The sequence below is a fragment of the Desmodus rotundus genome, chromosome 8 (genome assembly GCF_022682495.2).
Source record: "Desmodus rotundus isolate HL8 chromosome 8, HLdesRot8A.1, whole genome shotgun sequence".
NCBI classification, from domain to species: Eukaryota; Metazoa; Chordata; class Mammalia; order Chiroptera; family Phyllostomidae; genus Desmodus; species Desmodus rotundus.
This window is the reverse complement of record NC_071394.1, coordinates 128,123,979-128,149,953: the sequence shown is the minus strand read 5'-3', so window position 1 is coordinate 128,149,953 and position 25,975 is coordinate 128,123,979. Positions and strand designations below refer to the sequence as shown.

The window sequence follows — 25,975 nt, the reverse complement described above, 5'->3', positions numbered from 1 at the left end:
GCTGCTTACGCCCCACCCTGTGTTATTCTACCACCCAAGGGAGGAGTCTCTCCCTGACCTGTTGCTGCGCCCACCCTTCCCCAGGCTGGTCTGCCCTCCAAATTTCCTCTCCGTTTCTCCCAGCATCTTGGTTCCACTTTCCCAGAGAGAGATGCAGAGATGCTCTGAGGCCTGTGGCTTTGCCTTTGTGGGAAGGGGGCTCAGTGCGGCCGCACCCACCGAGTGATGCTGGGGGAGTCTTTGCAGGGCAGAGGCAGCGGGTCCCTGCCCAGCAGACCCCGTCCCCGGAAGGACTGGAGCCCGGACACAGGCTGGTCCACTCAGCGAGCCCACAGCCTTTCATCAGAAGAGCTGGGTTTCATCACCTGGTGTACCTGTTAGGTGGGGGCAGGGACAAGGACTGGGACAGGGAGGTTTTTTCTTGACCTCATTTCTAGAAGGTTGAGCTGCTGCTCGAAGACATGTCCAACAGCAGCAGCTGCTGCTCTGGGCTCTGCACTGGGGTGCGGTGGCTGAACAGCCTGCCAAGCCTCCTACTGAGGGAGTGTGACCGCCCAAGGGCCCAGGCCCTGGGTCTGGCCCCACCCCCTCGTTTGCACGGAGACCACACTGCTCCCCCGAGGACGCATTGGTGCTGAGCACAGAAGGGGTGCTTAGGCAGGCCCAGTTCTGGGAGATGGGAGTCTCCTTGGATGCCCCTCCCTTTGACTCCCGGATTCCCTGATGGCTTTGCTGAGCCTGCGGTAGACAGCGCGGCATGTAGGATGCCCCTATTCAACTACCCTCCTACTTCCCTACGAGTTAGGGCTGCCAGATAAAATACAGGATGTCCAGCTGAATGGGAATTTCAGACAAACAACAAATAATTCGTAGCGGATGTATGTCCCCAATGTTGCACAGCACACGTTTGTGCTAAAAAAAATTGTTTGTCGTTTGTCTTCAATTACCTGGGCATGCTGACCGCTAAATCTGGTGGTCCTGCCTGGGGCCAGGCTTACTTGGCAGCCTCCTGGGCCCTCTAGTCCCTGACACACACACCCTTTCTCCAAAAGCATCTTTGCACGTCTAATCCCTTCTTGGCATCTGCTTCTCCGAGACCTGGACAAACACAGGGAGTGGGCAGGGTGGCGGGCGGGGAGTGTGATGTAGGCTGACTTGATTAGCAAATGTCTCCTTTTATCACAGCTGGCGTGGTCCTGGGGGCGGGGCCTTCTGCTGCCCAGAGCCACCGCAGTGGGGGAAAGGACGCTATTCTCCCCAGGTGCAACTTGGAATGAGGTTTCCAAGTGTAAGGAAGTTCTTAGTTGACCAGCTGTAGGGTGCCTGAGAATTCCATGGAGTTACAGGGGAAGATGCAGATTCCTGGGTTTCTCCCTCCAGAAAATCCAATTTGATAGGCCTAAGGTTGGAGTTCTCATTTTGCATTTCTGCAAGCTCCGCAGTTGATTTTTTAAAACTTTCTCTTTTTAAAAAAATATTTTTATTTGTTTATTTTTAGAGAGAGGAGAAGGGAAGGAGAAAGAGAGGGAGAGAAACATCAGTGTGTGGTTGCCTCTCACGCCCCCCTACTGGGGACCTGGCCCCCAACCCAGGCATGTGCCTTGACTGGGAATTGAACCGTTGACCCTTTGGTTTGTAGGCCCACGCTCAATGTAAAACTTCCCATGAATGCTTACTCTTCAGCTTATTCAATGCTCTCTCCAGTTGATAATTAAGAAGAGTTGAGCAGCCAAGGCATCCAGCCTAGAAGCCAGTTTGTTTTCCTTCTTTCCCCTCCACATTGTGTGTGTGTGTGCGTGTGTGTGTGTGAAGCCTCTCTCTGGGCTAGAAAAATTTGCTAAAGAGTTTGGGTCTCTGAGAAGATATAATATACTTTCTTTTATTTATAATGAAAGCAGTGTAAATCACTTTTCCCCTTGCCCGCTAGGAGGCTCAGAGCGAAAGGTTTGTATAAGTTGCAGTACTCTTTCTAAATCAGGATTTCCGATGCGAGAAATGTCTGCCCCCTGCCAGGCAAACACACTTGGACTTTATGACATTGTTACTCCTGTTTCATGTCTGGCCTTAATAGTGGATTGTCTCTTTGTTCTTTATTGCAAACAGCAGCCTCCAGTCCTTCCAGAAATATGCAGTAGAAACCAGTAGTCACTCACCTGACTCCCCAGAACTGGAGGTACTTGCCAGGGGCCAGGATAATCAGGCCTGTGCTTCTGTGGGAGAGCTGAAGTGGAGGGAAAAGCTGCAGGGCAGGTGTGGGCCCCTGTGGAACAGCAAGCTAGGTGCCACCCTTGAAGGCAGAGCTGGGTGATGAGGGTGAGGGTGTAAGTAGTGTGTTTGGAATGGGTGTTGGCTCATCCTGATCCCAGGCAGCCTGGGCGAGGCACAGGCAGGAATGTCCTGACTCATCCCTGTCTCAGATTCTCCTGGGGTGGAGGTCTGCCCCCAGGAGCTGGGGATTTGTGAAAGAAAAAGACAGACCATCGAGCTTAACATGAAGCCTGTGGGAACAGGAGCCCCAGACCCGAGGGTTCAGGGCCTCTTTCATCCCAACAGTCCTCACTGGCCATTTGTTAAGGGCCTATAAGGTCACCCTGCATTAGGGGCTGGAATTGGTGCCATCAGGACTTCTGCCACCCCAGACACGCAGGCCCCCAGATCTTATTTGGGGATCTGCCTCAGATGACATCTGCCTGAGGCTGAAGGACGCAGGCTTCCCTGCCCCCCCATCCCCCGCCCCGTTTTCCGGGCTGCTCCCAGCACCTGCTTGTCAGCCTTTGCTAGCTGGCATGAGGTGAGTTGCTGGAGCTCCTCCGTCTGAGGCATGGGTGGGGGGCAGGGGCTCTGAGTCCAGGGTGTCCCTTCCTATGTGCTTGGCATCAGTTCCTCCTCCCAGGCTGGTGGAATCCTGGTGGGGACAGAGGCACTGTCCTGGTAACTCTCTTCGTGCCCAGCCCTGGGCTGCTGGCTCCAGGCCACCCCTAGAATGGGTTAACTGGCCAGCACGGGGCCAGAGTGACCCCACCTGCCTCGGAGCCAGGATCCTCTTCAGGGGCAGTGGGTCAGGGACTGCTCAGATTATTGGCTCTCACTACACAGATAGGATTTGGGGGTTTTCGTAGCCTTCTTCTTTGGCCCCAAATGACAATTGTTCTGGGTGTTTTTCACTTTGTAACCCAGCCTGTTATGATCCTGCTTTGCAATTGTCCTGGGGTGGGGTGGGGGTCAACTGACCTGCTTTAGATAAAAATTTGTCACACTGAAACTCACCTTCTCTTTCTCACTGACTATTTGGACCTATAATACTCTGCCCAGGACCCCAGGTTCTCTTTTGGGGGGGTGTATCCCCACCCCCACTTCTAACAGCTGGCCCCTGTCTCTTCCTTGGAGGTCCAACCTTAGGCTGTGGGAGGGGACATTGACTAAGAATGTACATCTCTAAACCGATTACTGGGGGCGTGAGAATGTGGAAGTCTGGTCTAGGTGCGCAGAGGGCAGAAGGTAGCAGGGGATTCTGTGGTGCCTCTGACTCTGCAGCGCCCCCTGTGGGATCAGGCTACCGCCACCTGCCCTGGGACTTAGTCTGAGATGGCACCTGGCCTGGCTTCCGGGAGACAGCATTCTTCATAAATCACACACACGCAGAGCGCACTCAACCTTTGCTTGGGGAGCCTGACCTGAGACAGCCAGGGATACATTTTCAAATGTTACAGTGAGTTTGAAAATGCAGGCTCCGTGGGTGTGCTTCGGAATTTGAGTTGGTTTGTACAGCATCTTAAGTAAAAAAAAACAAAAACCAAAAAAACCAGACTCACTTCCTTGGACATGGCCAAAACTTGGCACTACAGACCCTTTTGTAACTTTTGAATTTGCACCTTGAGAATGTATCTCTTAGGTGAAAATAAAATAAAATGAAAACAAAAACTTCTTTTTTAAGACTTGTGAAAACTCAAGATGTTACTGGTGCAAAGTCCGTGCACCCAGGGCTTCAAATTCGGCAAAACTCAAAACATCAGAGTTTGGAGTCAGGGAAGATTCAGTGACCAAGAAGGTGCCCACCGAGAGGATGGGTGACCTAATCCTCAAATCCATCTTTAAAATGTATAGCGTTCAGGCTTCTTTTACGTCCAGGGAAGGGGAAGTAGGGAGGCCAGAGTGGATTGGTCCCCACACATATCTGGGCTCCAGCGGGCCTGGCTGACATGAGTCTGGCCAGGAGGGCCCTGCCCATCTTCGACAAACAATACATAAAGCCCAAGTCCCAGGCAGGGTTCCTCTGGTGATTAGCATTTCTCCACACAAGACTAAACAGCAGCTATTAGCCCAGAGGCCATGGGATCAAAGCAGGCTTGAGCAACATGCAATTAGAGAGGCTGAGCATTTCACTCTGTGACAGTGATTCTGCGGTTGCCGCAGAAAAGGTGGTTCACTGTGGCCACATCTACTGCGAGGACAAAGATCCTTCTCAGCCATCAGACTGGACTTTCCGTAAAATGGGGATATCACTCTGCCAGGGACGTGTCGTTATGGTGAAGGGCCCTAGGGGCACCCTGAGGAGGTGAAGCAGGGTGCAGCCAAGAGGAGGGCCCCAAGAAGGGATTTGTAATGGGGTCCAGGACTCAGGGTGTCCAGGAAATATTAGAAAAATGTATGTAGGATGTCTTCACCCCCACAGGCCTGAGCCAAGGGGGATGGGACACATGGAACAGGGCCATTCAGAGCTGTTTTGGGTAGCAAGAGCTTTGCAGCTAACCCCTGACACAGTCATTTAACATATCTATAACCTTTAACTGGTTTCATGGATGTGTTAAGTAGCTGTGGCCATGCTTTGAGCCAGGGGGATGGGACCAAATTCCACCCAGGATGGGACTGGGAAGTAACTCCCCCTGGTTACAGGGCCTGCGTGAGAGCGTGGAGATGATTGGCTCCAAGCCATGGGGCCACACCTGCCCAGACTTACTATGGCAGCCCAGTAAAGCTGGAAGAATACAGGGATGCTGGCAGGTGTAGCTGACTGTAGGAGGAGTCAGAAATGGGGCTGCAAAGGAAGATGGGCACTGGGATTTAAACCTAGGCCCGGCAGCCATAGAGAAAGAAGAGACCATGCGGCTCTGAAGTAAAAAAGAGACCATGCGGCTCTGAAGGAAGGAGAGAACCACGATGTTCTGAGAGGAAAGGAATAGGGCCATGTGGTTCTGAAGTAAAAGAGAGAAGAGACCACGCAGCTTCAAAGAGTAGGAGGAGGACCACAAGGTTTTGGGGAAGGAGAGAAGAAGAGACCACGCGGCTCTGAAGTAAATGGGGGAACCACGAGGTTCTGAAGCAAGTAGATAGATAGAGGTCCATGTGGTTCTGAAGTGGGGAAAAGGACCACGCGGTTCTGAAGGAGAGTAGAGAGGACCACGAGGTTTTGGAGTGCTTCTTCTTGCCACGCGGCTTAGGCAGCAGGAGAGACTTTGCAGCCATAGAGAAAGGGGAGAGAGGACTCTTGCTGCTGGGCCATGAGAAGGTGCCACATGGCTTTGGATTAACTGGAGATTGCAGCAGCCACACAGCTGATGGTGCCGGGAGCCTGAATCACGGACTTCTACATCTTTTCCTGAGACACGGTACCCCGCACTGGGCACAGGGAGAGGGAAGGACTGTGCATCTGTGGGTATTCTAGAGGACTTTAGTATCTTATTGAAGACATTAGGTCATTATTCTAAGTTTGTGTAACTTTTAAATAAACAATTCCTTTCCTTTTCACCAGTCTCTGGCATTGAGAGACGTCTTTCCTCTGGCGGCAGGCATTTCGAACCTAGCAGGTGGGCGTGGGGGGAAGGAACCTCCAGAGACAGAAAGGCGGAATCCTTTCTGTAATAATTTATCGTGAACCACCCCCACCCTCTTGCTCTGTAACAGAGGGACTTCAATCACAATAGACGTAGAACTCGGTCTCCTGGGAAAGGAAGAGGAGAGGCTCCAAGTCGACAAATGGTGGGGAAATGGAAAGGGACTGGCCCTACCCGCAGTCACGTGCAGAGCACCATCGAGGGCGTCACACGGCGCTTCCTTCACGAGATGAGCTCTCGCTTCTCCGTCAGCAGCGTCGTTATTCGGGAGAATCGTTCTCCTGCTGAAATCTGAAATTTCTTGGGTAAACAATACACCTATAGGGTTCGAATGAGGTCAGGTGTTCTTTCTCAGTATCTCAAGCCCAGAAAGATGAGTTACTGCTTCAAGGAAGTGACACTGAACTTGTATTAAATGCAGCTGCTTTGATTCAACAAGCCACACAGTTAAAAGCAGGGATGTCAGAAAATTCTGGAGGGTGTCCATGTTCCTGAGAAAGGAGCAGTTCAGCAGGCTGATGAGGAGGATCTAGGCTGTCCAGCTACAGAAGCAGTGAGATGCCAGACGGCTGCTCAGACTTACCTGCGATATTTTAAAGATGCAATAAAAGCCCTGGCCTGCTTTGGGGGCGAGGGGCCGGGGTTGTTTCAGCCCTGCTGGCCTCTCTTGAGTCCAGCTTCGCAGAGACTTTAAGCCTCCCTTCTCCCCTCCCCACCCCTCGCCCCCAGAGGTGCGACTGGTTTGGCCAGATTCAACCCCCAGGTTACTGCCTGAGAGGCTGGAGGCTGCAAAAGACTAGAAGGTGTGGCAGCAAAACCCTGCTCAAAGTTCTTCCACACCACTTCCTGGCTGGCTCGCCCAACTTCCTTCCTCCATCCGTGTCTGACAAGTTGAAACTCCCAAGCCAGGATGCCCTCAGGGGGCTGACCTCCAGGGCGAGAAAGGGGGTATTGGGACCCTCCTCCTGGAAAGAGGAGTCCCGGGGGCCCTGCTGAAGTGAACTCAAGCCCCTTCGAGGCTTCCTCACGTTGCCCAGAACTTTCAGATCTGACCTCTCAAGGATCCGGGCGGAGGGGACCAGAATCTGGCAGATCCTATCCTAGGAACTGGGGTTGTGAAGGGGCCCAGCTGCCCCTTGGAGCTTGGGGAGGAAAGCCCATCACCTGAGAAGGGCTGCTCAGAAAATCATCTTGTGGTTGTTATGTAATTTGAGGGGGGAAAAGTATTTGTAGCCAAAATCCAAGCCCACAGCCCTGTGGGAGTGAGTGAAGGAGCCACGCCTCCTTCAACTTGGACTCAGCAGGGACCTTGGACCTGGGCTGGCCCCCTGGGGCTCTGGGTGCCAGCGGGGCCTGCTTGGCTCTCCACTCCCTCTTCTTCACCAGACGCTAACATCCTGCTGGCCGCAGCCGCGGCGTGGCTGAGCCGATTTGCAGGCGGAGCACAGGCAGGGCCGTTGGCTATTTCTGAGCTCAGTCACTTTCCCCACCTTCCAGCTCAGGTCTGCCCTGCAGCCCTTCAGTGAGGCTGCCACCCCCACCCCACCCACACCCCTGGGTTGTCATGGCCTTTGATCTCAATGATTGTCAACTTCACAGGTTTTTGTTGTTTTTTGAGAGAGAAGAAGGGAGGGGCAGAGAGAGAAACATCCACCAATTGCCTTCTTGTAGGCGCCCTGACTGGGAATCAAACCTGTGACCTTTCTGTCCATGGGATGAAGCCCCAGCCAACTGAGCCACACCGGCCAGGGCTACCTTCTCTTTTGCAAGACAAATACTAGTTCAGTTGATCCCAGAGGCAGTGCTGTGCCTGGCACTTACCAACTCAACGAATTCTAAATGAATTGGTTCTTATAACCACCCTGTGAGATTCATACAGCAGGATTTGTTATCTTGCTTCTTTTAATTTAAATCATGAAACCCCAAGAACCTATGATTTTTGCCTAAGGCCCCGCAGCAAGAACGTGGTGGACCGATGGACGACTCCAGCCGCCTGCATCCGGGTCCGGGGCCCCTTCTTCGGCACACGGCACCCAAAGTGTGTTTACGAAACTCTGCAGGGGCTGCTGCTGACCCTTTCCTCAGCGCCTCGGTGCCCCTCACCCCACAGGCCTCCAGAGCTTTAGGGCAGCGCTCTCCTGGGCCTCGGTGTAGGGGCTCCTGCGACTCCGGGGCAGGCCTGGTCCCTTCTTTTGCTCAGAAGTTTCTTCTACAAGGAAAATCACTAATGAGCCAAAACGTTCCATTTAAAGCTGCCAAAGGAGAGTGAATCAGTCTTTTGATTCTGAAAGCCCCAGTTTCCCGGAAAGCCAACATTCCTATGCAATGGTTCTCTCCTTTCCACAAAGATACCCAGGGAGGTAATTCATACATTAGAACCTACAAAAAGGAGGCCGCCCCAGTGGCCCCGCCCACGTTGCAAATCTAAACCCAAGTCAGTCTGCACTTTTGGGAAACGCCTCACTGCTGAGGAAACTGAATACACCCCCGTCATAATCTTCCAGCTCAGCGTTAGCTAGCTCACCTTGCCCCCAAAACCAGGAACTGCTGGCCTTATAAGGAAATCCCTGACCTCCTAGCCAACGTGCCCTGTTTCCACGGTGCCTCTTCTCACACTCCAGAAACCTCTCTCTGGCCCCACGTCCCTTGGGATGGGGGGTCCTCTGCTGCTAGTGAGGCTCTATGCTCCCCTGTCCGTAGACTGCTTTCCCTTGAACGAAGGACGTCAAACCTGTTACTAAACTGTATTCTTTTTGTCACGTGGTAACCCCCAAAAGGGACCTGCAAGAACTAACTCATTCATCAGGCCAAACGGAGATACCAACCCCCCTCCCCAGGTTCCTGAGGAGAAAGCTCGGGAGAGAGAAAGAATTCATATCACCACAGGGCCATCAGCTCCACGGGCCACGGAAGAGGCACTTGTCCCTTTAGTCTAACCAGGCTTGGTTATTATGTTGCAGGAGTATGATGAAGCATGCCCAGAGAAATAATCCCAAACTTGAAAGGCAGGCAAAATGACAAACTGGGTGTCCTTTCGGGGTCCCCCAGAGCATCGGCTAACAAGCTCACTCCCAGGCCCTTAGGGGCCTGTGGAAATGAAACTTCTGGTTGACTTACTATTGATGGGGACCTAAGACTCAGTCAGAATATACGTTCATTTGTAGAAAATTGGTAAGTTGCAAGTGATTTTGCCAGTAGAGACACCAATGAGCTGTGTCCAGCAGAAAAGATAATATGGTTTTATTGCCTCGGAGGACATCGGCCAGGTCCATGTCTCACTTTGCCGGCTCCTTCTACTGTTATTTTTCCACCGAGTATACTTTCACCAGAGATTATGATCTTCAGAAGAATAAATATTTCTTGTGGGCTAAGTGTGTTTCTAAAACAAGCTGCCACCTTCAAGAGAAAGAGAACAAAATGCGTCTGAAGCGCCCAGCAGTTCTGTTCCCCGCCGTCTCCCACTCAGAGCTCTGGGGTTGGCTCCCCATGCCGTTGCCAGGAAAAATGGAGGAGAAGGCACGGTTGGTGTTCACCAGCAGGAGACGCGGCAGGAACGTCCCTGTCCTGTTGGGAGACCCATCTGTCCCAAAGAAAGGATTAGAGGCAGGGGAGGCGACCAAGACCAGCTCAGGGAAGCGCTGGGGACACTGGGGGAAGTAGGACACCCCCAGGTGGGGCATCACCCAAACGTCTAAACAGAGTCTTGTCTCCTCACCCAGTAGCAGAGGCTGAGTTAGTTAAACTGGGGCTCCTGCTGGCTGAAGACCTGCCCAGCCTCCAGCACGAGCGTGTGAGCCGCTCTCCCCCTCCCTGGCCCCCAGAGCAGGCACTTGGCCTTGGTTTCCTCCGTGTCTCTACAAAGGCAGAAGAGGGATGCTAAGGAAAGACATCTCCATGTGGAAGACCCAGTCCGATGAGGACATGAGGGGGCCTTCTGGGGGACGGGAATGTCCCGTGTCGTGATGGGGGTGGTAGGTTCTCTTGGGGGCAAACATTTGTCACAACTGATCTGTCACACACTTAAAATGGGTGCATTTTACTGCATGTAAATTACACCTCAGTGAAACTGATTTAAGAAGAAAGCACACTCATCGGGACTTCCTGTGTTTTCTAGCCCACTCCGTTTGCAGAGGCCAGAGGTTGACCTGCTGTGCTCAGAGTTTCTATCTGCAATGAAATACTTACGAAAACAAATACTTCGGGATACCCAGAGGAGGAAGAAGCCTTTCCTTACAGATTCACCTTTAAGAACAAAAAACTTAAAAACAACAAAAAAAGACCAAAATACTAACACGGATTCCTAATTCAGTACTAACTGACCAACTGTGCTTCGTTTCAGCTGGCCAAAGAGCAAAACTTCTCGAAAACTCAGAATTAGAAGGAATGTGAAAGAGTATCTAGTAACCAACCCATTCATTTCCCAGGTGAGGAAACAGAAGCCCCGCTGAAGGAAGGATAACGGGGAAACATGTTCTCCGGAAATGTGATTCTTATAGTCAGCGGCCAGATCTTTCCAGAAATCTTCCTCAACGCCTCTCGAAACACAACCCAGCGATATTTCTGCAGATGAGCTCTTTGAGAAACACTGGCAACAGAGATACTTCCAATCACGAGGCTAAAAATGGTGCATGCCTTTAAAAAAATGTCTAGCATCGAGTCACTCTGGCGCATCCAGGAAGAAGCTGTATTTTCATTACGTTTCCCATAAATAACACCGGTAACAAGCTCCTTCCATAAAAGCCGTTGTCTTTGCTGTTTAAAAAAAATCAATCTAATTTATTTTCTCCAGGCCAGGGACATTGATTTCTAGGATGAAAATTTACACTTGCTACAGAGGCTGCCAGCACAGACGTCTTGCATGAGTAACACAAGATGTTTCCAGTTGCTTCCAGGTGCTTGCACACGGCATCATGTCTGCTCTGGTCTGCACGGAGAAGGTTAGCATGGAGGCACCAAACTGTGTGGGGTTTACTCTGCTGGGCGTGTGGTTCCGTCCCGTTATTTCGGTGCACTCTGATTGCATACACACCCTGTGCGCCATGCAGCGGGCTATGAGGGAGAGCTCAGACAAGGGGTGGGTTAGGGGTGGGGGGGAAGGAGATTCCAGACCGTAGGTGATCACATCCACTCATTCGCTCAGCAAGCACAGCCTGCTTTCTTGAGCTGCTGAGACCCTTCTAAACAAGGAGAAGCACGAATTGTGAGGCTGTAGTGGGAGAGGCAGTAATAATAGGTGATGAAGCTTCTTTGCCAATTTCTATTCGATTTTCCCAATTCTAAGCTTTTGTTTCTAGCCCTGTTCCCTAGGCAACAGACTACATCGTGAGTTCTTTAGACAACAAGCTATATTAATCTATGAACTAATTGAAACATATTGCAGTGATTTCTCAGCATTGTTCTTTAACGAATCACTTTCACTGTGGATACTGAGAAGGAAATCCCACACTTTACCACGGGAGTGCTGACGGCCAAACAGCCAGAGGGTTATAGGTTGTGCACCTGTAAGAGATAACACAACCGGGCTAAAAAAAAGGCCTCTCGCTCCCTCCTCGCCAGCAATACATGCTCACTTCATTTGTTCTCACGCGCTCTCTGTAGCTTCTGGTCTAAACCTCACTTTGCAGGTGAACAAACTGAAGGCCGAGATGCCCCACGGACCTTATCCAGATCCCACAGCGAGGACCAGCCTGGTCTCCCAGGGACCCCCTCTCCCTCCAGGAATCTCCATCTGTACTTCCACCAGTGGCTGGGACGGCCAGGCTGAGGAAGGCTGAAGGAGTGGCCACACACAAAAAGGAGAGCATTGGGAACAGAGCAGCCTCGGTGATGGGACCGGCAGGAGAGCGCAATGGGCCTGGGGCCTGAGCTCAGGGCATTGGTAAGGAACACAAGCAGAGGGGGAAAGACCCTTCCCAGAGGCGGCCGCCTCCTGCTCAGCTGCTCTCTCCGCTGTGGGGTCACTGCCTTTCAATGCTCGCTCTCAGAGAAAGGGTCTGGGCCAGTGCTCTTCAGACTGATTTTGCTAGCATCCTCCCACCCCACTCACTGTTCGCACACAGGGGAGCCAAACATCACAGGCATAGTGTGTACTGTTATAAACATGGATTTGTCCATGCTAATTGGTACATGCCTCATAGAATGAAGCAGGGCTCGGCACCGATACCAATTCAATTTTTCACTTTGAGAGTTGTAACGGCTGAGAAACATCGATCAGGTAGAGAAGTTGGTGGGACTGGAAAGAGTGATGTCACTTGTACTTGAGGGACAGGTCAAAAGCACTCTGTACGGGAAACCTGGCAAAAGGAGGTTTCACCCTGACTTTTGCTGCTTCAACACCTATGCCGATATTTCAAATCGTCCCTTTGTTCAACCAGGCAACACACCATGGCAGAGAGGGGAAGGGAGACTGTGAAAGAGGCCTCCACCGTCCCTTCTAGTAGAGCAACACAGAGGTTGAAGATCTAGAAACTGATCCCTTTTCCTTGTTCATATACACCCTGGAAAATTCTCCAAATTTTGTACCTCTGAGCCAGGGCCGGGACTAGTGAAGTGAGAAATACACTCGCCTGGGACACCAATTTAAGGAAGTATGAAAAAAAAAACCCCTCAGTAATATGATAAATAATGCTTGAATGAGATATTTAAAAAATGAAAATTAATGCAAAGAAACCCATGATGAACACAACGTCAGAATTGAAAATAAGGGTCCCAGGACAGGTATATGGCAGCAAAGACCTGTGTAAGACCAAACGCTGGAGCAAGGGTGGCCGATTAAAGATGGGTAACGATTCTCTGGCTCACACTGCCACCTGCTGCTGGAAGTGAGTAATTCTCCCCGCCTGCCCAAGCCGGTGCGCCAGGGATCTCTGCGCAGGCACAGAGGCACGGTGCCCCCTTGCCCCCAGCCACCACTTCAGGAACTTTGAAAACCCTCCGGCCACCTACTTCTTGCTGGATGGCTGAGTGGGTGTAAAGAGCCCAAGACCAGTTGCAAGACCTGCATTTGAACCTCAGCTTTGCCTCTGCCTTCTTGACCAAATCACATCGCCCTTCTGAGCCTGAGCTTCTGCACCTACGACGGATGTCATTACCTCGTCCCATAACTGTGGAATTACAGGAGACGCTTTCTGTGACAATGCCAAGCAGACTGTCTGGCCCGAAGTATGCCACCTCCCCCTGCCCACCCACTACCGTGCATCAGATCCAACTGTCACCGATTTCTCAGTGACAATGAGACACTCCAAAAGACACCCAGGCAGGGACAGGTGCTGCTGCAGCCCAGACAGTGGGTGATGCCTTGGCTGGCAGCACCCAGCAGGTGTCGATACAGCTGGGCCTACCTGTTTGGAAAAGCCAGGGCATGCCGGGAGCCGGCCCATAGCCTCTGGGGACCCCTAGTCCACTTCTCTGATGTGTCACCCCAGGAACATTCCAGTGCAGGAAGCAAGCATCATAGTGACTATAGAAAGGCTGAGGCCCTTATAAATCAGCCCTGGGTTAAATCCTGGCTCTGCTACTTACTGGCTGCGTGACCAAAGGAAGTCACTTAACTTCCTTGAGCTTCAGCATCCTCTTCAGCATAACAACCCATCTTGTCCTGGGTGGGTAAGATGAAACAAGAAACATACTTAAAGTTCCCGCAGCATGGGGGACTCAGCGAGTGGGAGCCGCCATTAACACAGAGTTTTCTGTGAGGAGTGGGAAGGAGAGGACACACCAGTCAGGCAATGTAGGCCGTTGTAAAATTTGGCTTCTGGAACACTCCCCCCCACCCCTCCCAGAGTGTGTTGGCAAAGAGGAGCTGCAAATTCCCCTGGGGGCAGCCTCTGCTCTCAGCCCCCCATCCCCAGCCCCCAGCAGGACTCAGCATGTCAGTGCACCCCAGAAAGGGATCCAGGACAGGAAGGGTGGGGGTGAGGGTCTCCCCTGCCCTGACATTTGGGAGGGGATGCTGGATTCAGCACAGGGAGGTGGAGTTCGAAGCCTGGAGAACTGAGTCGGGGCTGTAACTTAGATGACGATATTGTACCAGCAGTAACTTCCCGACCTTGGTAACAGCACGGGTGCTGACGTAGGAAAACGTTCCCCTTTCAGGAGACACGCTCAAACGTTTGGGGCGGGAGGGGGGGCACACATCATGCCTGCAATTTACTGTCAACCAGTTCAGAAAAAGTAAAAGGATAAAGAGAATACAGAAAAATGTTAAAGTCTGGAGAATCTGATTGAAGGGTAGACAGAAATTCTAGCTCCTTTTCTGTAGGTAGGGAATAAAATGAATAATAGAAGTAATGAAAAGAAAAAGGCGGCAGCAGTGCGAGATCTCTTTCCCCTCCCTCCCCAGGGCCCCCCTCTCCGTGGTATGTCCAGCCGCCTCTCACGCCCTGTCCCCACCCTGAGCCCGGGGCATCCCGCACAGACGCAGCTACTCTCCAAAAGCTGCACCAACTTTATTTGCAAACGGAGGCTCCCAGCACTGGAGGGTGTCTGCAAGCAGGGGAAAGAGGCTGGAAGGTCCCCTGGCCCCTCCTCCAGCTCCCGGGACCCAGCCTCTCCCACAGGGCCCCTCCCCCCCACCCCGCACGCGGCCCCGCCTCCGCGTCTCCGGGCTACACTATGGCGAACTGGCAGATGTAGGGCAGCTTGTCGCGGCAGCGCTTGTCGAACCACTTGCCATCCGCCGTGCCCGACAGCGAGGCGCAGTTCTCGGTCTTGCCGCCATCAGGCTGCGCGGTGATCTCCGTCTCCCAGTTCTTATAGGTGATGTGGCCGCCGGTCATGTCCACCCAGACGCCCTCGGTTGCCATGTCGTTGAGGCCCAGCCAGATCTCGGCGTTGCTGCCCAGGCTCTGGCGCAGGTACTCGGACAGCGCGTCGTTCTCCGAGCCCGTCTGCGGGGTGCCCAGCGTGCCCCCGCGCGAGATGCAGTCCTCGCTCGCCTCGTGGAAGGTCCTCGCCTGAGTGAAGGCCAGAAAGCACTTCATGTGCACCTTGGTGCCCTTCAGGCAGACTGCGAGGGGGACAAATGGCCGTCACGAAGGTCTCCGGGTCCTGCCAGGGCAGGTTCACCAACCTCCACCCCATCCCACCCGTTCCATGGGTCCTGGTTGGTCCCCAGGCCCAGGCCCCCATTGACGTGGTCCTGGCACTACTGCTGGGTATGAGGTCAGCCCCTCAGCTGCAGACACCCCACACCCCTAACCTCGGGGTCACACCCCGCCCCAGGGTGGGGGGCATCCCCACGGGATGGAGGAGTGAAGAGTCCCTTATCTCTGCCAAGGCAGGATAACAACTCTGACGGGCCCTTCCTTTCAGAATGAGGAGGCTGGACTGTGGTTTTACTTAGCAGTTGGGTTTGTGCCTTGGTTTGTAACTTGTTTTTAGACAGATGGGACGCATGTGTCCATTTGTCTGCCTGCTGCTGGCCCCGAAAATGTTAGCACTGTCTGCACCCCACCCATCCCATCCCCTGGCCCACACCGTTACTCCCACTCCACGTCCTCAACAAATATCTGTGCATCCCCAAGGGCAGCTGACCCCCCGGAACTCTGCACTCGGCACCAGAAGCGCAACACTGAACTGACGTTACTCAGTGTCCCAAGCCAGCCATTCCACCTCCTGCTATATCGCAGCTTGTGCAAGCTGGCCGTCATGGCCCCTCCCAGGCTGGCCGCACACTGCCTTTCCTTCCCGCTGGGGACACTGACTCACTGCCTGGACCCCCTTTGGGAACGAAGGATGCTGGAAGTGCTGTGGGAACACAGCCCTTAGCTCTCGGCCCCCTTGGCACCCCCTCAACGGAAGACAGCTACCTTGCCCAAGGCCATGCCCCTTCCCAGGGCAGTCTGCTCCCAGCCTGCACCAAATGAGCCCCATTCAGGACCACTCTGCAGGGCCTCCTGTCGTCCCGGGTCCCTCTGCCATTGGCCGAGGGTTTCTTTGAGACCATAGTGCCGCTGAGTTTCTCTGTCTGCCCACTCCTGCTTCCTTTGTCCCCTCTCTTCCCGAGGAGCAGATCCTAACGGTACCCCGAATAAACCTCCTGGAGGCTAAACTCTCTCAGGGCTGCTCTCTGGGAACGCCACCTGCAACACCCCCTCCCTCACAGAGCCGTCCCCGTGAAGGCCGGCTCTCAGTACCTATCGCCACTGCTAACGCTCTGTTGCCGTGCCCTGCTCGCGGCCCCTGGGTTCATGCAGGCCCTCCTCCGGCCCTGTGCTCGGCACGCAATCCCTCTTTATCTCCCTACACATCCTTAAGGGCTCAGGTGAATACATGCTGGGTGGGGCCTCACATGTGGTTGCTGACTGGGGGAGAAAAGGGGCGGATGGCAGGAGGGGGGTTGCTCCCCTTGCCCTTCAACTCTTTGGCCAGGCCGACGGGGCTCAGGTATGCTTTGGGGAGATCATAGACAAGGGGATCCACAGGTTGGGTAGTGAAGGAGAGGAGGGTGAGTGGGAGGCCAGGAGACCATGAACCTCTGGGGAATCGGCAAAGAGAGAGGGGCTGGGAATTCCACAGGCCATGGCCTTTGTGCAGAGAGGTCCCCGCCATGTCGCCCCACTCACAGTGGGGAAGTGGTGGCTGGGTTACTCGGACTTTGCAGGAGCACAAAGCTCAGACATGAGAGGGACCTTCGTGTTAGTCCTGCAAGCCTCTCCCCGCCCCTGCCACTGTACAGACGAGGAAGCTGAGGCCCAGGGTGGCACTGTGCTCTTCCCATCCCCTCCTCCTTGTCTGCCTCCACTGCAAAAGGTCCTTCTTGTACTGGGGCTACAGGTGGTCATGGGACAGAGCTCTGAGGCTGGAAGTGGAAGACCTTGACTTTCCTGACAATGGCACTGAGGTGACTGGTCCCCCCCCTTCCTGCCTTTAAAGCATTCGTGATGCCTGGAGCTGGGCCCGCTATCCTGGAACCAGGCAGTGTGGCTTCTGAACAAAAGCAGCTGCCTACATCCACATTCCCTTTTTGTTTAAGCTACAGTCAGACTTTCAATATGTGAGCCAAACAAGGTAGACACTCCCTTTCGAGAGCCCCCTCTCCCCGACCACCGGCTGAGCAAGCTGTCCAGTCCTGTCCTTCCTCCCTTCAGCAAAGGTTTCCTGAGTGTTGCCACGTGGCAGGCGCTATGCTGGGCGGGGTGCGGGGAGAGACCAGGGCAGCCTGAAGCACCCTTGCGTTTCTCCGGGGCCACAAAGTAGAGTGTGGAAGGCAGACATAAACCAACAAATATAACATCGCAGATGGCCACAGATGAGATACAGGGTGTTCTTTCCTTTATGTTCATCTGTGAGAGCTTGAAACGGAGGAGCCTGACTGAGAAGAGGGATCAGAGACTTTGAGATGGTGATGCTGCGGGCATTTGTTATGTGGGTCTTGGGGGAGCCATTCAGGCTGCCAGAGAAGCATGTGCAAAGGCCCTGTGGTACAGGGACTGAGTGTGGCATGTTAGAGGGACGGAAGGATGGCGGTGTGAATGCTGAAAGAAAAGAAGGAGGGTGTGTGTGAAAACTGCCCATTGAAAAGGATCTTGGGGGTTTCTGAGGAGGCAGGAGGGGAGGGGAGGACCCAAGGCCTGGAGATGAATGTGCCTTGGTAAGGAAGCAGCAGGTGACAGAGTGGCTATGGGCACAGGGGGGGTTGCAGATTTCCTAAGGAAGAGCCAGGGTGCCTCCCAGATGGTAATCCAGGAGGCAGCATAGCGGAGCTCAGAGCCAGGCTCTGCTCGTTGTGGCCACCAGCCAAGCCTGAGTGGGCAGGCCGCTTCCCACTCAGGCCCTAAGCTGAACTAGACAGCCAGGGGGTGAGGGTGGGTGAGGAACGGGACCTCTCTATGGCTCAGTGCCCCCATCTCTAAAATGGGGGCAACAGACCCTGCTTCAGCATCTTTGTGATGATGGGTGATGGTGCCAGCCAAACTTCTAACACGTAGGGCGGGGTCCAGGGGTGGGAGGGAGCTGACGTGGCCCCAGGGGCTGCAGGGCCTGCTTGGGTGGAGGGTCTCTTGGAGACTCATTAGGGTGGGCTGCCACCTCTGCTCCACAGAGCACCCCAGGGGGTGATGATGGACTCTTGTGGGAGAGCTTTTGAGCTTTAGGACACTCCCACTCCCCCACATCAGAGGGTCTCCCCCGAGAGGAATCAGGCTGAGCAGGGGCCTCCCTGAACCGGGTGCCCTGGCCTACGGGGCTGATGGCCTCACGGAGCTGGCCAGGCTCTGGTGCTGGCCGCAGCCTACAGGCGTGTTACTGGCTGCCCCCCCCCCCCCCCGCCGAGCCCTTCCCTCTGGTGCCCGGCTGCCCGGAAAGACCTCCACCTGCACTCACTCACCGGTCTGCAGGGCCTGCTGCTCCTTCAGCAGCGCCACCTCCTGGGCCAGGCTGTCCAGCTGGCTCTTGAGCTCCTCAAACATCTTCGGATTCACGGGCTCTAGGATGAAGTTGGAAGGACTTGGATGATCACCAACACGTGAGAAGGCAGCAGGGGCTGGGGTGGGCAGGGGCTGGGTGGGGTGGATCCTCCCTCACAACCACAAAGGACAAGGGGAATCCATTCTCCCCAACCTTGACCTCTTGGTGTGCTGTGTCTCTCTCTGTCCCTGCTGATGATAGTGTAAGTAAGTGTTCAGGATTTTCCTTCTGCTGGGGAGACCGATCCCGGGCTCTTGCTTCAGTGAGACCTGTACTGCATTTGCTCAGGGATGCTGCTGGGGATCTCATGGCACTGGGACCGGCAAGGGTTGGGCTGGGGGTGCAGGCAGAGTCTCCAGTGATCCCCCAGCATCCGGCCACCCTCCCAGCTCCTGAAGAGGACGGAGCACAGGAAGCAAGGCTGGGGGCCGTGGAGACCTCCCTGGTCCACCTTCCAGGGCTGGAGGAACAAGACACAGATTGGCAAAGCTGGGGCTCCGGTTGGGATCCAGTGCAGCAGCACAGGTAAGTGTGCGCACAGGCAGTGAGGCCGCGTGGATGTGCGTGACCTGGGGCAGGTTGCTCAGCCTCCCTGAGTTCAGTTTCCTCATCTGTGAAATGGGAAGGTGGGAGCCCACCTCAGAGGACTGCAGAAGACGGGAGACCGAGAGAAACAAAGCGCATGAACCGTGCTGGGCTTGCCGCCAGCCCTGTGACCTGGGCAATGTTTCTGGACATCATCGCTCCACAGATTCACAGATGGGAATTGAGGCCAGACTGAAGCGATTCACCTAAGATCGCAGAGCCAGCAGCTGGCAGGGTTGGTCCGAGCCCCGGGCTCCAAGCTTGATCTCCCCCACTTCCCACAGCACACGGATTCCTAACATGAGCGCCAGGTCCTGCTGGCCTTATGCTGGGAGCCAGCCCTGCGTGAGGTCTTCCTACACGTGTGTCATTTGAGAGCTCTGTGGGTGGACCTATCTTTTTGAAATCCCAGGGACTTCAGAAAAGGCTGCGCCCAGCAGGGGGCAGAGGGTAGGGAAGGGCTTCCACGGTCCGTCCACAGGCATGAAGGGTGAAGTTGGAGCCTCTGTCCATCCATAAAATGGCTTCGCAGGGGAACTGCAGGAAACAAATTCAAGTGGAAGCCTACTTGTAGTCACAGAAATTAGCGATGCAACTTACTAAGTATGAGGAAAATGACACCCAGGTGAGCAAGGCTGAGAAAGGAGGGTTTGGGGCTGGGAAGGCAGCCTGGCAGGGTTCTGTGTGCCTCGCTGTCCCTAGTCATGTGGTACGCACGCACAGGGGGCCATGTGAGGTGGCGCAAGCTGGACACTGCACAAGGGCACTCGGCTAAGAGGACAAATGGGGGCATATGTCCAGGCCTAAGCCTTGCCCTCGGCTGTGCCGGGTCAGACCACACACAGGGGTGCCCTTCTGTAAGCCGTTACTTCAGGGGGCACCTTAGTGATGTGCAGGAGGGTGCCTGTGTGTGCAAGGCCCCCCCCCCCCCCCCCCCCGCCCAGGACTGGCCAGGGAGCAAGGTGCTAACAGTGCCCCACCCGAGGAAGGTAAGTGGGCAGAGGGAGTCTCCTCAGCCTTTGACACGCCCCCTCTCCATCTCAGAGGCTCAGGGTGCTGACGTGTGTGATGGAAATGGATGTCGCCCAAGCCCCCCAGAGCTGATCTCAGGGCCTGTGTTGCCCTTTGAGGCCACCCTGCCCACCTGAGCTCCTTGGCCAGGTGTGGCCACGTAGCCCCTGGAGTTCCAGCTGCATGAGCCCGCATGCCTCACCTCTGGGTGACCCAGTTTTTCTTCCCAGAGGCGATCACTGTTACTAACGCTTGTTAATCCTTCCAGAAAATTCTATACATATACAAGTGTGTATTTTCACATAAATCCTCTCTTCAAAACAAATGTCAGCATAATATCCATTGTGTTTTGAACTTTTCTTTGTTCACTTTATAAGCCGAACCTCGGAGATTACCTTCCATCAGCTCTGCCCCATTCCTTGTCGCCACCCCCCGCAGGTCTCCCTGCTTCTGGGCCACCTTGCGTACTTCACTAGTCCATGGCCAATGGCAGCTGTCCACTGACGGAGGCAGCTCAGAGAGGGGCCCGAGGGCGGCCCGCACCTCCTTTCCTCGCCCTGGGTTTCCTGTGCTGCGGACCTGGCCGCCTGCGTCTCTGCCTGGCACTCTCCTAGCCCCTGAGCCCAGTGGGGGTGACGGCCCAGTTCATTGCCATGGTGTTTCGCTGATGTTGTCTCAACACAGCTCGAGGTGACTTCACTGCAGGCCAGACTCCAAGGGCAGGCCTCGCTGCAGCCAAGGCGACCCAAGGACACCCCAGCCCCAGCAGTGACAGGCAGAGAAGAAGGCTGCTGGGAGTGTCCCAGTTTGAGTCTGAACAACGACTTCCTTGGGGCGCTGCACACAACAGAACCAGGCAAGGGTTAACTCAGCCCTCTCCCCCGGGCCCTGGGCCCTGAGCGCATCCTGTGCGCCAGGCGCTCTGCCTGTTTTGTGTCATTAAATCCTCACGACAGCCCTTGGAGCAAATGCCACAATCCCCATTTTGCAGCTGAGAAACCTGAGGGTCAGAGGTTTCAAAGCAGAGCCCAGGGGCTCTCTCCCACGAGGGTTGGGCATCTCCACACTGCCCAGCAAGAGGACTGATTTCTTTAAAATATTGAGGGGGGAGAGGGAGAGGTCAGTTGTAATGATCTGGAAGGTTCTCTCCGACTATGAGACTCAGTGACCCAGACAGTTCTGCCAGCCACCCCTGCTATAGGGGAACCCTCCCCGGCCCCAGGGGCACTTCACTAGTTCTCCGGACTCGTCCAGAGGGGAAATGAGCCTGAAGACCAGCTCCCTGGAAGACAGAGGGGCCCATCCCCCTCCTTACCTTTCTTGACACCTGCAGACTTCTTGACCTTGGGGGACGGTGGCTCAGTGGTGGCCTGGGGCAGGAGGGAGAAGAGGCAGAGGAGCAGGTAGGCCCCCCAGAGCTCCATGCTGCTGCCTGTGCGGCGCCCGGTGCGGAGAGCAGAGCGGTGGCCGCCAGGGACAGGGCTGCTTCTGCTGCAGCTGCGGGACCCCGGTCCAGGAAACCCTCCCAGCCTTGGCTGCAGGCGCGCCCAAACAAAACAAAACAAGCTTGCGAAGGGCGGGGGAGGGGGGTGCACAGAGCCTCGCCTCCCAGGGAACGCCCACCCAGCATCCTAGCCCTGCCTTCGAAAAGTCTTCATTTTCTAGGGTTCCGAAAGATACCAGATAGTCCTCAGAGCTCACACCCTGGGTGACTCCATTCTGGGCATTAGCTCAGAGAGGCCTCCCACCAGCAACCTGAGGGAAGTCCTGCCATTTCCCCATTTTACTGTCGAGGAAACAGGCCCAGCGAGGCGGCAGGACTCGCCCAAGCTGCCCAGATGTCAGTTAGGAGCAGGGTGGCTCCAGAACAGTTCCGCAACGTTGGGGCTGGCCGCCTGATGGGGCGGAATGTTTGTTCGGATTGTCTGTTACCATGATTTTGTGCTTCTGTCCCTGTGCACGTGACCATCTTTCATGAAAAAACAAGCAAGTCCTCCCCTCCCTTCACCTGCTTCTCAACCAGGCCATCCTGAAGGGGAGGTGCAGGCACCGGGACGGGGAGAAGTCAGGGCGCCCCAGAGCTACCGAGACAGAGCAGGGAGAAAAGAATGTCTCCGGAAAGGGGGCCTGGTGTGGGCGTCAGCGCCCCGCAGGGTGGAGGGGGCATTCGTGGGGAGCCCAGCGAGGAGGGAAGGAAGGGACGGGAGTCTCAGTCTCAAATTACAAGCCTACAAAATGCTTACTCATGACTTAGGGAAAGAGGAGCCCCACGGTGGAGAAACCTGGCAGACGCCACCGTAGTCAGGGGACGAGGGGAGAGGCTGGGTGCACTCGGGGCCCCCATCGCACAAGTCCCTCTGTTGAAGGCAGTGGAAGCCAGGCGTCTCACGGTCGGGGAAGGGCAGGACATGTGAGGACAGGGAGGCCATGAGGAGGAGTCCCAACGTGCAGGGTGAAGGCTGGGGCTATCACGTGCCACTGTGCACCTCAGCTCAGGAAAGGCATCTGTGAGTTTGGGTGGAAATGGGTGCCCTTGCTCCCAGCGGTCACAGGGAGGGCCTTGGACCAGCAACCCCTCCAAGACGCTCCTAGCAGAACTCCTAGCAGCCAAGTACCGGCTTCTAAATACAGCTTTCCACGACAGGAACTGGAGCACTGCGGAGAAATGGCTGGTTCCAGAGCTGGACAGGGAAAGCAGAGAATGAGCCTGGGACAAGTTGTTTTCCCGGAAAGCGGGGGGTGCTTAAGGAAGGAGGGGGATGTGGCCTTATGACACAGAGCCAGCTTGGATTTTGGTCCAGGGGCCCAAATCAGGGACAATTTGGGCATCAAAATAGCAATGGTAACAATAAAACAGGGAACTGTGAGCACACACAGATATAAGTAAGTGGGCAGAGTGGAAGTCTAGTGAGGAACGGGTTCTCTTCATAGATGGAGAATGAAGCGGGGCAGCAGGGAAGGAGCCGTGCGGCTGTGCTGGACGGGGGGGCCATAGAGGCCACAGAGACAGCGAGCCTCTGTCTGGCATCACCCCCAGGAGAGCTGGGAACACACCTCCACTCCTTCCTACTTAGCTGGCAGGTGAATACTCCGCACTTCGGGGAGAAGCCTTGCGTGGAGAACTTTCTGTCGGCAGGGAGCCTTGTCTTTGGTTTTTTCTGCCCTGCTGGTTTCACAGGTGTGTGCGCGCACACGCATGTACACTACACAGAGCGCCTCCGTGAGCACCCAGGAATCTCCTGTGCTGTGGAATGACACGTGACATCACAGCAGGGGAGGTGTCTTTTGGCTTGAGCCGCCCCAAGCTTTGGCCTGGCCCGGCCCCCAGGGAGGGTCTGCCCAGACCGGGAGATGCTCCAGCTGCCCTGGGAGGAGATGGGTCATCCGCACTGTGAACTGGTACCCATGGCCAGCGCCCACGGCACCTCAGAGCTATATTTAAGAGGATGCCTGCATCCCACGACTGTGTTACAAAGTGCTATTTCACTAAATGTGAGCACTTCAAATAGACCACCGTTTGTGATAACCCTGGTGTGACCTGTCCTTTTCTAACTGCTCAGCGACCTGCCACCTGTGGACCTCTGAATTAAAGGCAGGTTGTCAGAGGCCATCTGGTATGACCACCCTCGACACGGGATGTCGCTTCCCACCGACCCCGTCAGATGTCTCTGTGCTTAAATCCTTCCTGGGACAGGCAGCTCTCGACTCTGCAAAGCCACTGGTTCCTTCCTGAGGCACTCAGCTTGTTAGAAAGCTCCCCTGGGTGAAACCTCCCCCAGGGTCCTGGGTGCAGCCTCAGGGACAGTCATGGGAGAGGCCCCCCAATATTTGAAACTGGCCACCTTTTCTGTCTCTTCTCCAAGGTCCTGTCCCCTTTTTCTCCCAACTGTTCCTCCACCCTGTGGTTCCTGAAAACCACCCTTGGACAGGGTTTTGCTCGTCGCTGCCCCTGTGGTGGTACAGATCTCAGACCAGAACGTGCCCCAGGGGCCTGCTGGGGTCAGACCGGACACTCTAGTCAGAAAGCCACAGGCGCACGGGCTCTTCGTAACCCCCACACCTCCTTGTCACCAGAGTTGAGCTTATGGCCATTAAACACCCAGGTCCCCATGTCCACCCACAGCTCTCCCTGGCCAGGCGTGAGAACCACACCGCGGCCCCTGTAATGGACCCACCGGCAGCCCTGGTGCCACCTGTGGAGTTCATCCTCCCTGTGCATAAGACCTGACGTGCTGGCGCCGTCCGGAGGCCCCTGCCAGCAGGTAGGGCAGCAAGCGCAGGTAGCTTCAGCTGGGAGAGTGACCCGGGGCCAGTGCTCACGAGTAACACACCCTCAAGGACATGGCCCTGTGCAGACACCCCACCCAGGATCCAGCCTTTTTACACCCACGTCCCAGAGGCAGAAAGACCAGGAGAGAGCTCCAAAAGGCACATTTCAGTTTTCGAGTTTCTTTCTGTTGCCGTTTGGTGCTTTCCCCTCCAAACTGTCGGAGGTCTGAGTTACATAAACTGAGCCCTGGCCACCCCACCCAAGTCAGCCCACACGGCATGAAAACTCCTGGCCCAGCATCACCCCCTCACCCCCACGCTCACCCCGCACAGATGTTCCCTTTCAGCCCCACTGCTGCCGCGTCAGCAGAAACGGGGCGCCTGTGGAGGCGGGACAGTCAGCCCCTCTCCTCAAGGGTAGCAGCATCTAGAGGGCGCACCTCCAAGAGTGTGGCAAGGGCAGCCTCAGCCTTTAGTCAAAACCGAGGGCAAAGGGCCTGTAAGCGTGGCCTCACGGACCCTCATTAGGAGAGTCATCTGCTCCCTTCCAAACCCGGCTGGCCGGGCGCCCTGTCCTTCATTCAGCAAGTACGGCCTCTGCTCGTGCCTGTGGTCTGAGCTTTCTCAGCGAGGGAGCCTGCGCCTCTGGCCTGTGAACTTCACAGACCTTCTCAGTCCAACCGCCACCCCCCACCCTCAGGTGGGACAGGATGGTGGAGGGGCTGGATCTGGGCATTTCCTTTCCTCCAGGTCGGTTAGGTTCTGGTAAAGCCCCAGCAGGTGAGGCTCTGGTGCGAATGTCTCCTGAGGGCAGGTCTCTCTAAAAAGAACAGAGCGGCCTGCGGTACTTCAACATGGCCCCTTTGTGCTTCCTCCTGCACCAGGGGTATTTTCTCCAAAATTGGCAGCGAGGACCATGCTGAGCTCCTGGAGGTGAAGAACGTGGAGCCCTCCATCGGCAGAGTGGGCACCCCGAGCCTCCAGCCCCTCCAGCCCCTTGCCAGCTGCAGCTCCAGTTCCCCTTCCCTGGTCTGGTTCCCACGGGGGTTCTGTGGGCTTCTGCCCAGCAAGGTGGGAATCTTTGAACATGCCGCCCGTTCTCTTCTCTCCCAGATCTTAGCAGAGCTGTTGCCTTCTCTGTTTGTTCAGTTCTGGTAGCCCCTCCTCCTCGACTCCAGGTGACCGCCAGGTCCAGACTGGGGGTGGGGGTGGGGGTGCATCAGGAAGCAGGAACAACGTCAGCCCTCTCTGCCAGGACGGCCGCCCCTTTCCTGCCAGGGCGCTGGTCTGACACCCTCGGGGCCTGCTGCCCCTCTGCTCCCGGCACTGGCCAAGCCAGGTCTTTCAATCGTTTTGATGAGTGGTCTAGTTCTGCCCACAGCAGGGAGCGTGTCCCCTGCTCAGGCTGGGCACCGTCGGACACCAGTCGTTGGTCTGGAGGCGGTGGGGGAAGGGAAAACAGGAAGGATGAACTTCTTCATATTTTGTGTTTTCATTCCCCTGGTGTCTTGAATTATTTACTTTGGTTACATTCCCAGAAGTGGAAAGATTAGGTCAAAGGGAATCAACATTTTCAAGACCTTTCCTTACACACTGCCAGATTATTTCCCAAAAGTTCGGAATAGCATAGATTTATGCTCCGTTGCCAGTTTGTGTGAGACCACTGCCCAGGGAGCAATATGCAAACTACCGTTCATTGTCTAAATTCATGTGTTTTACAGGCTTGAGTTTACATGACCCGGGAGACCAAGGAATCACAAATATAATAAACAAATTTTCACATTCCGTAACACTGCGTTCTTTCTACGCCTATGCTCTCCCTCCACACCCCCAAGCTCTTGCCCTTTGGCCGACTTCACAGTTCTTCTCCC

General features: G+C 55.1%; 1 protein-coding gene across 2 annotated transcripts; it reads right to left on the bottom strand.

Annotated features, from left to right (window-relative positions):
* Window positions 1-14,254: 14,254 nt before the first annotated feature.
* Window positions 14,255-21,672, bottom strand: CLEC3B (C-type lectin domain family 3 member B). Of its 2 annotated transcripts, XM_053930473.2 has the most exons (4): window positions 21,151-21,672; window positions 18,393-19,361; window positions 18,160-18,258; window positions 14,255-14,838 (listed from the first exon to the last, which is right to left on the bottom strand). In XM_053930473.2, exons 3-4 carry the CDS (start codon window positions 18,239-18,241, stop codon window positions 14,438-14,440), a joined length of 483 nt encoding a protein of 160 aa, XP_053786448.1. In that variant the 5' UTR covers window positions 18,242-18,258; window positions 18,393-19,361; window positions 21,151-21,672; the 3' UTR covers window positions 14,255-14,437. The 2 variants fall into 2 exon arrangements, with proteins under 2 accessions (XP_053786448.1, XP_024421723.2); XM_024565955.4 differs by lacking the exon at window positions 18,393-19,361 and having other exon boundaries at window positions 21,151-21,665.
* Between the last annotated feature and the right edge of the window lie 4,303 nt (window positions 21,673-25,975).

Bases quoted from the DNA above. Each gene is read 5' to 3' on its own strand.
- CLEC3B (XM_024565955.4), bottom strand. From the start codon at position 21,259: ATGGAGCTCTGGGGGGCCTACCTGCTCCTCTGCCTCTTCTCCCTCCTG. The intron at 18,259-21,150 runs GTAAGGAGGGGG...ACTTCATCCTAG, and splicing joins GTCTGCAGGTGTCAAGAAAG to AGCCCGTGAATCCGAAGATG. The intron at 14,839-18,159 runs GTGAGTGAGTGC...TCCCCCTCGCAG, and splicing joins GCAGCAGGCCCTGCAGACCG to TCTGCCTGAAGGGCACCAAG.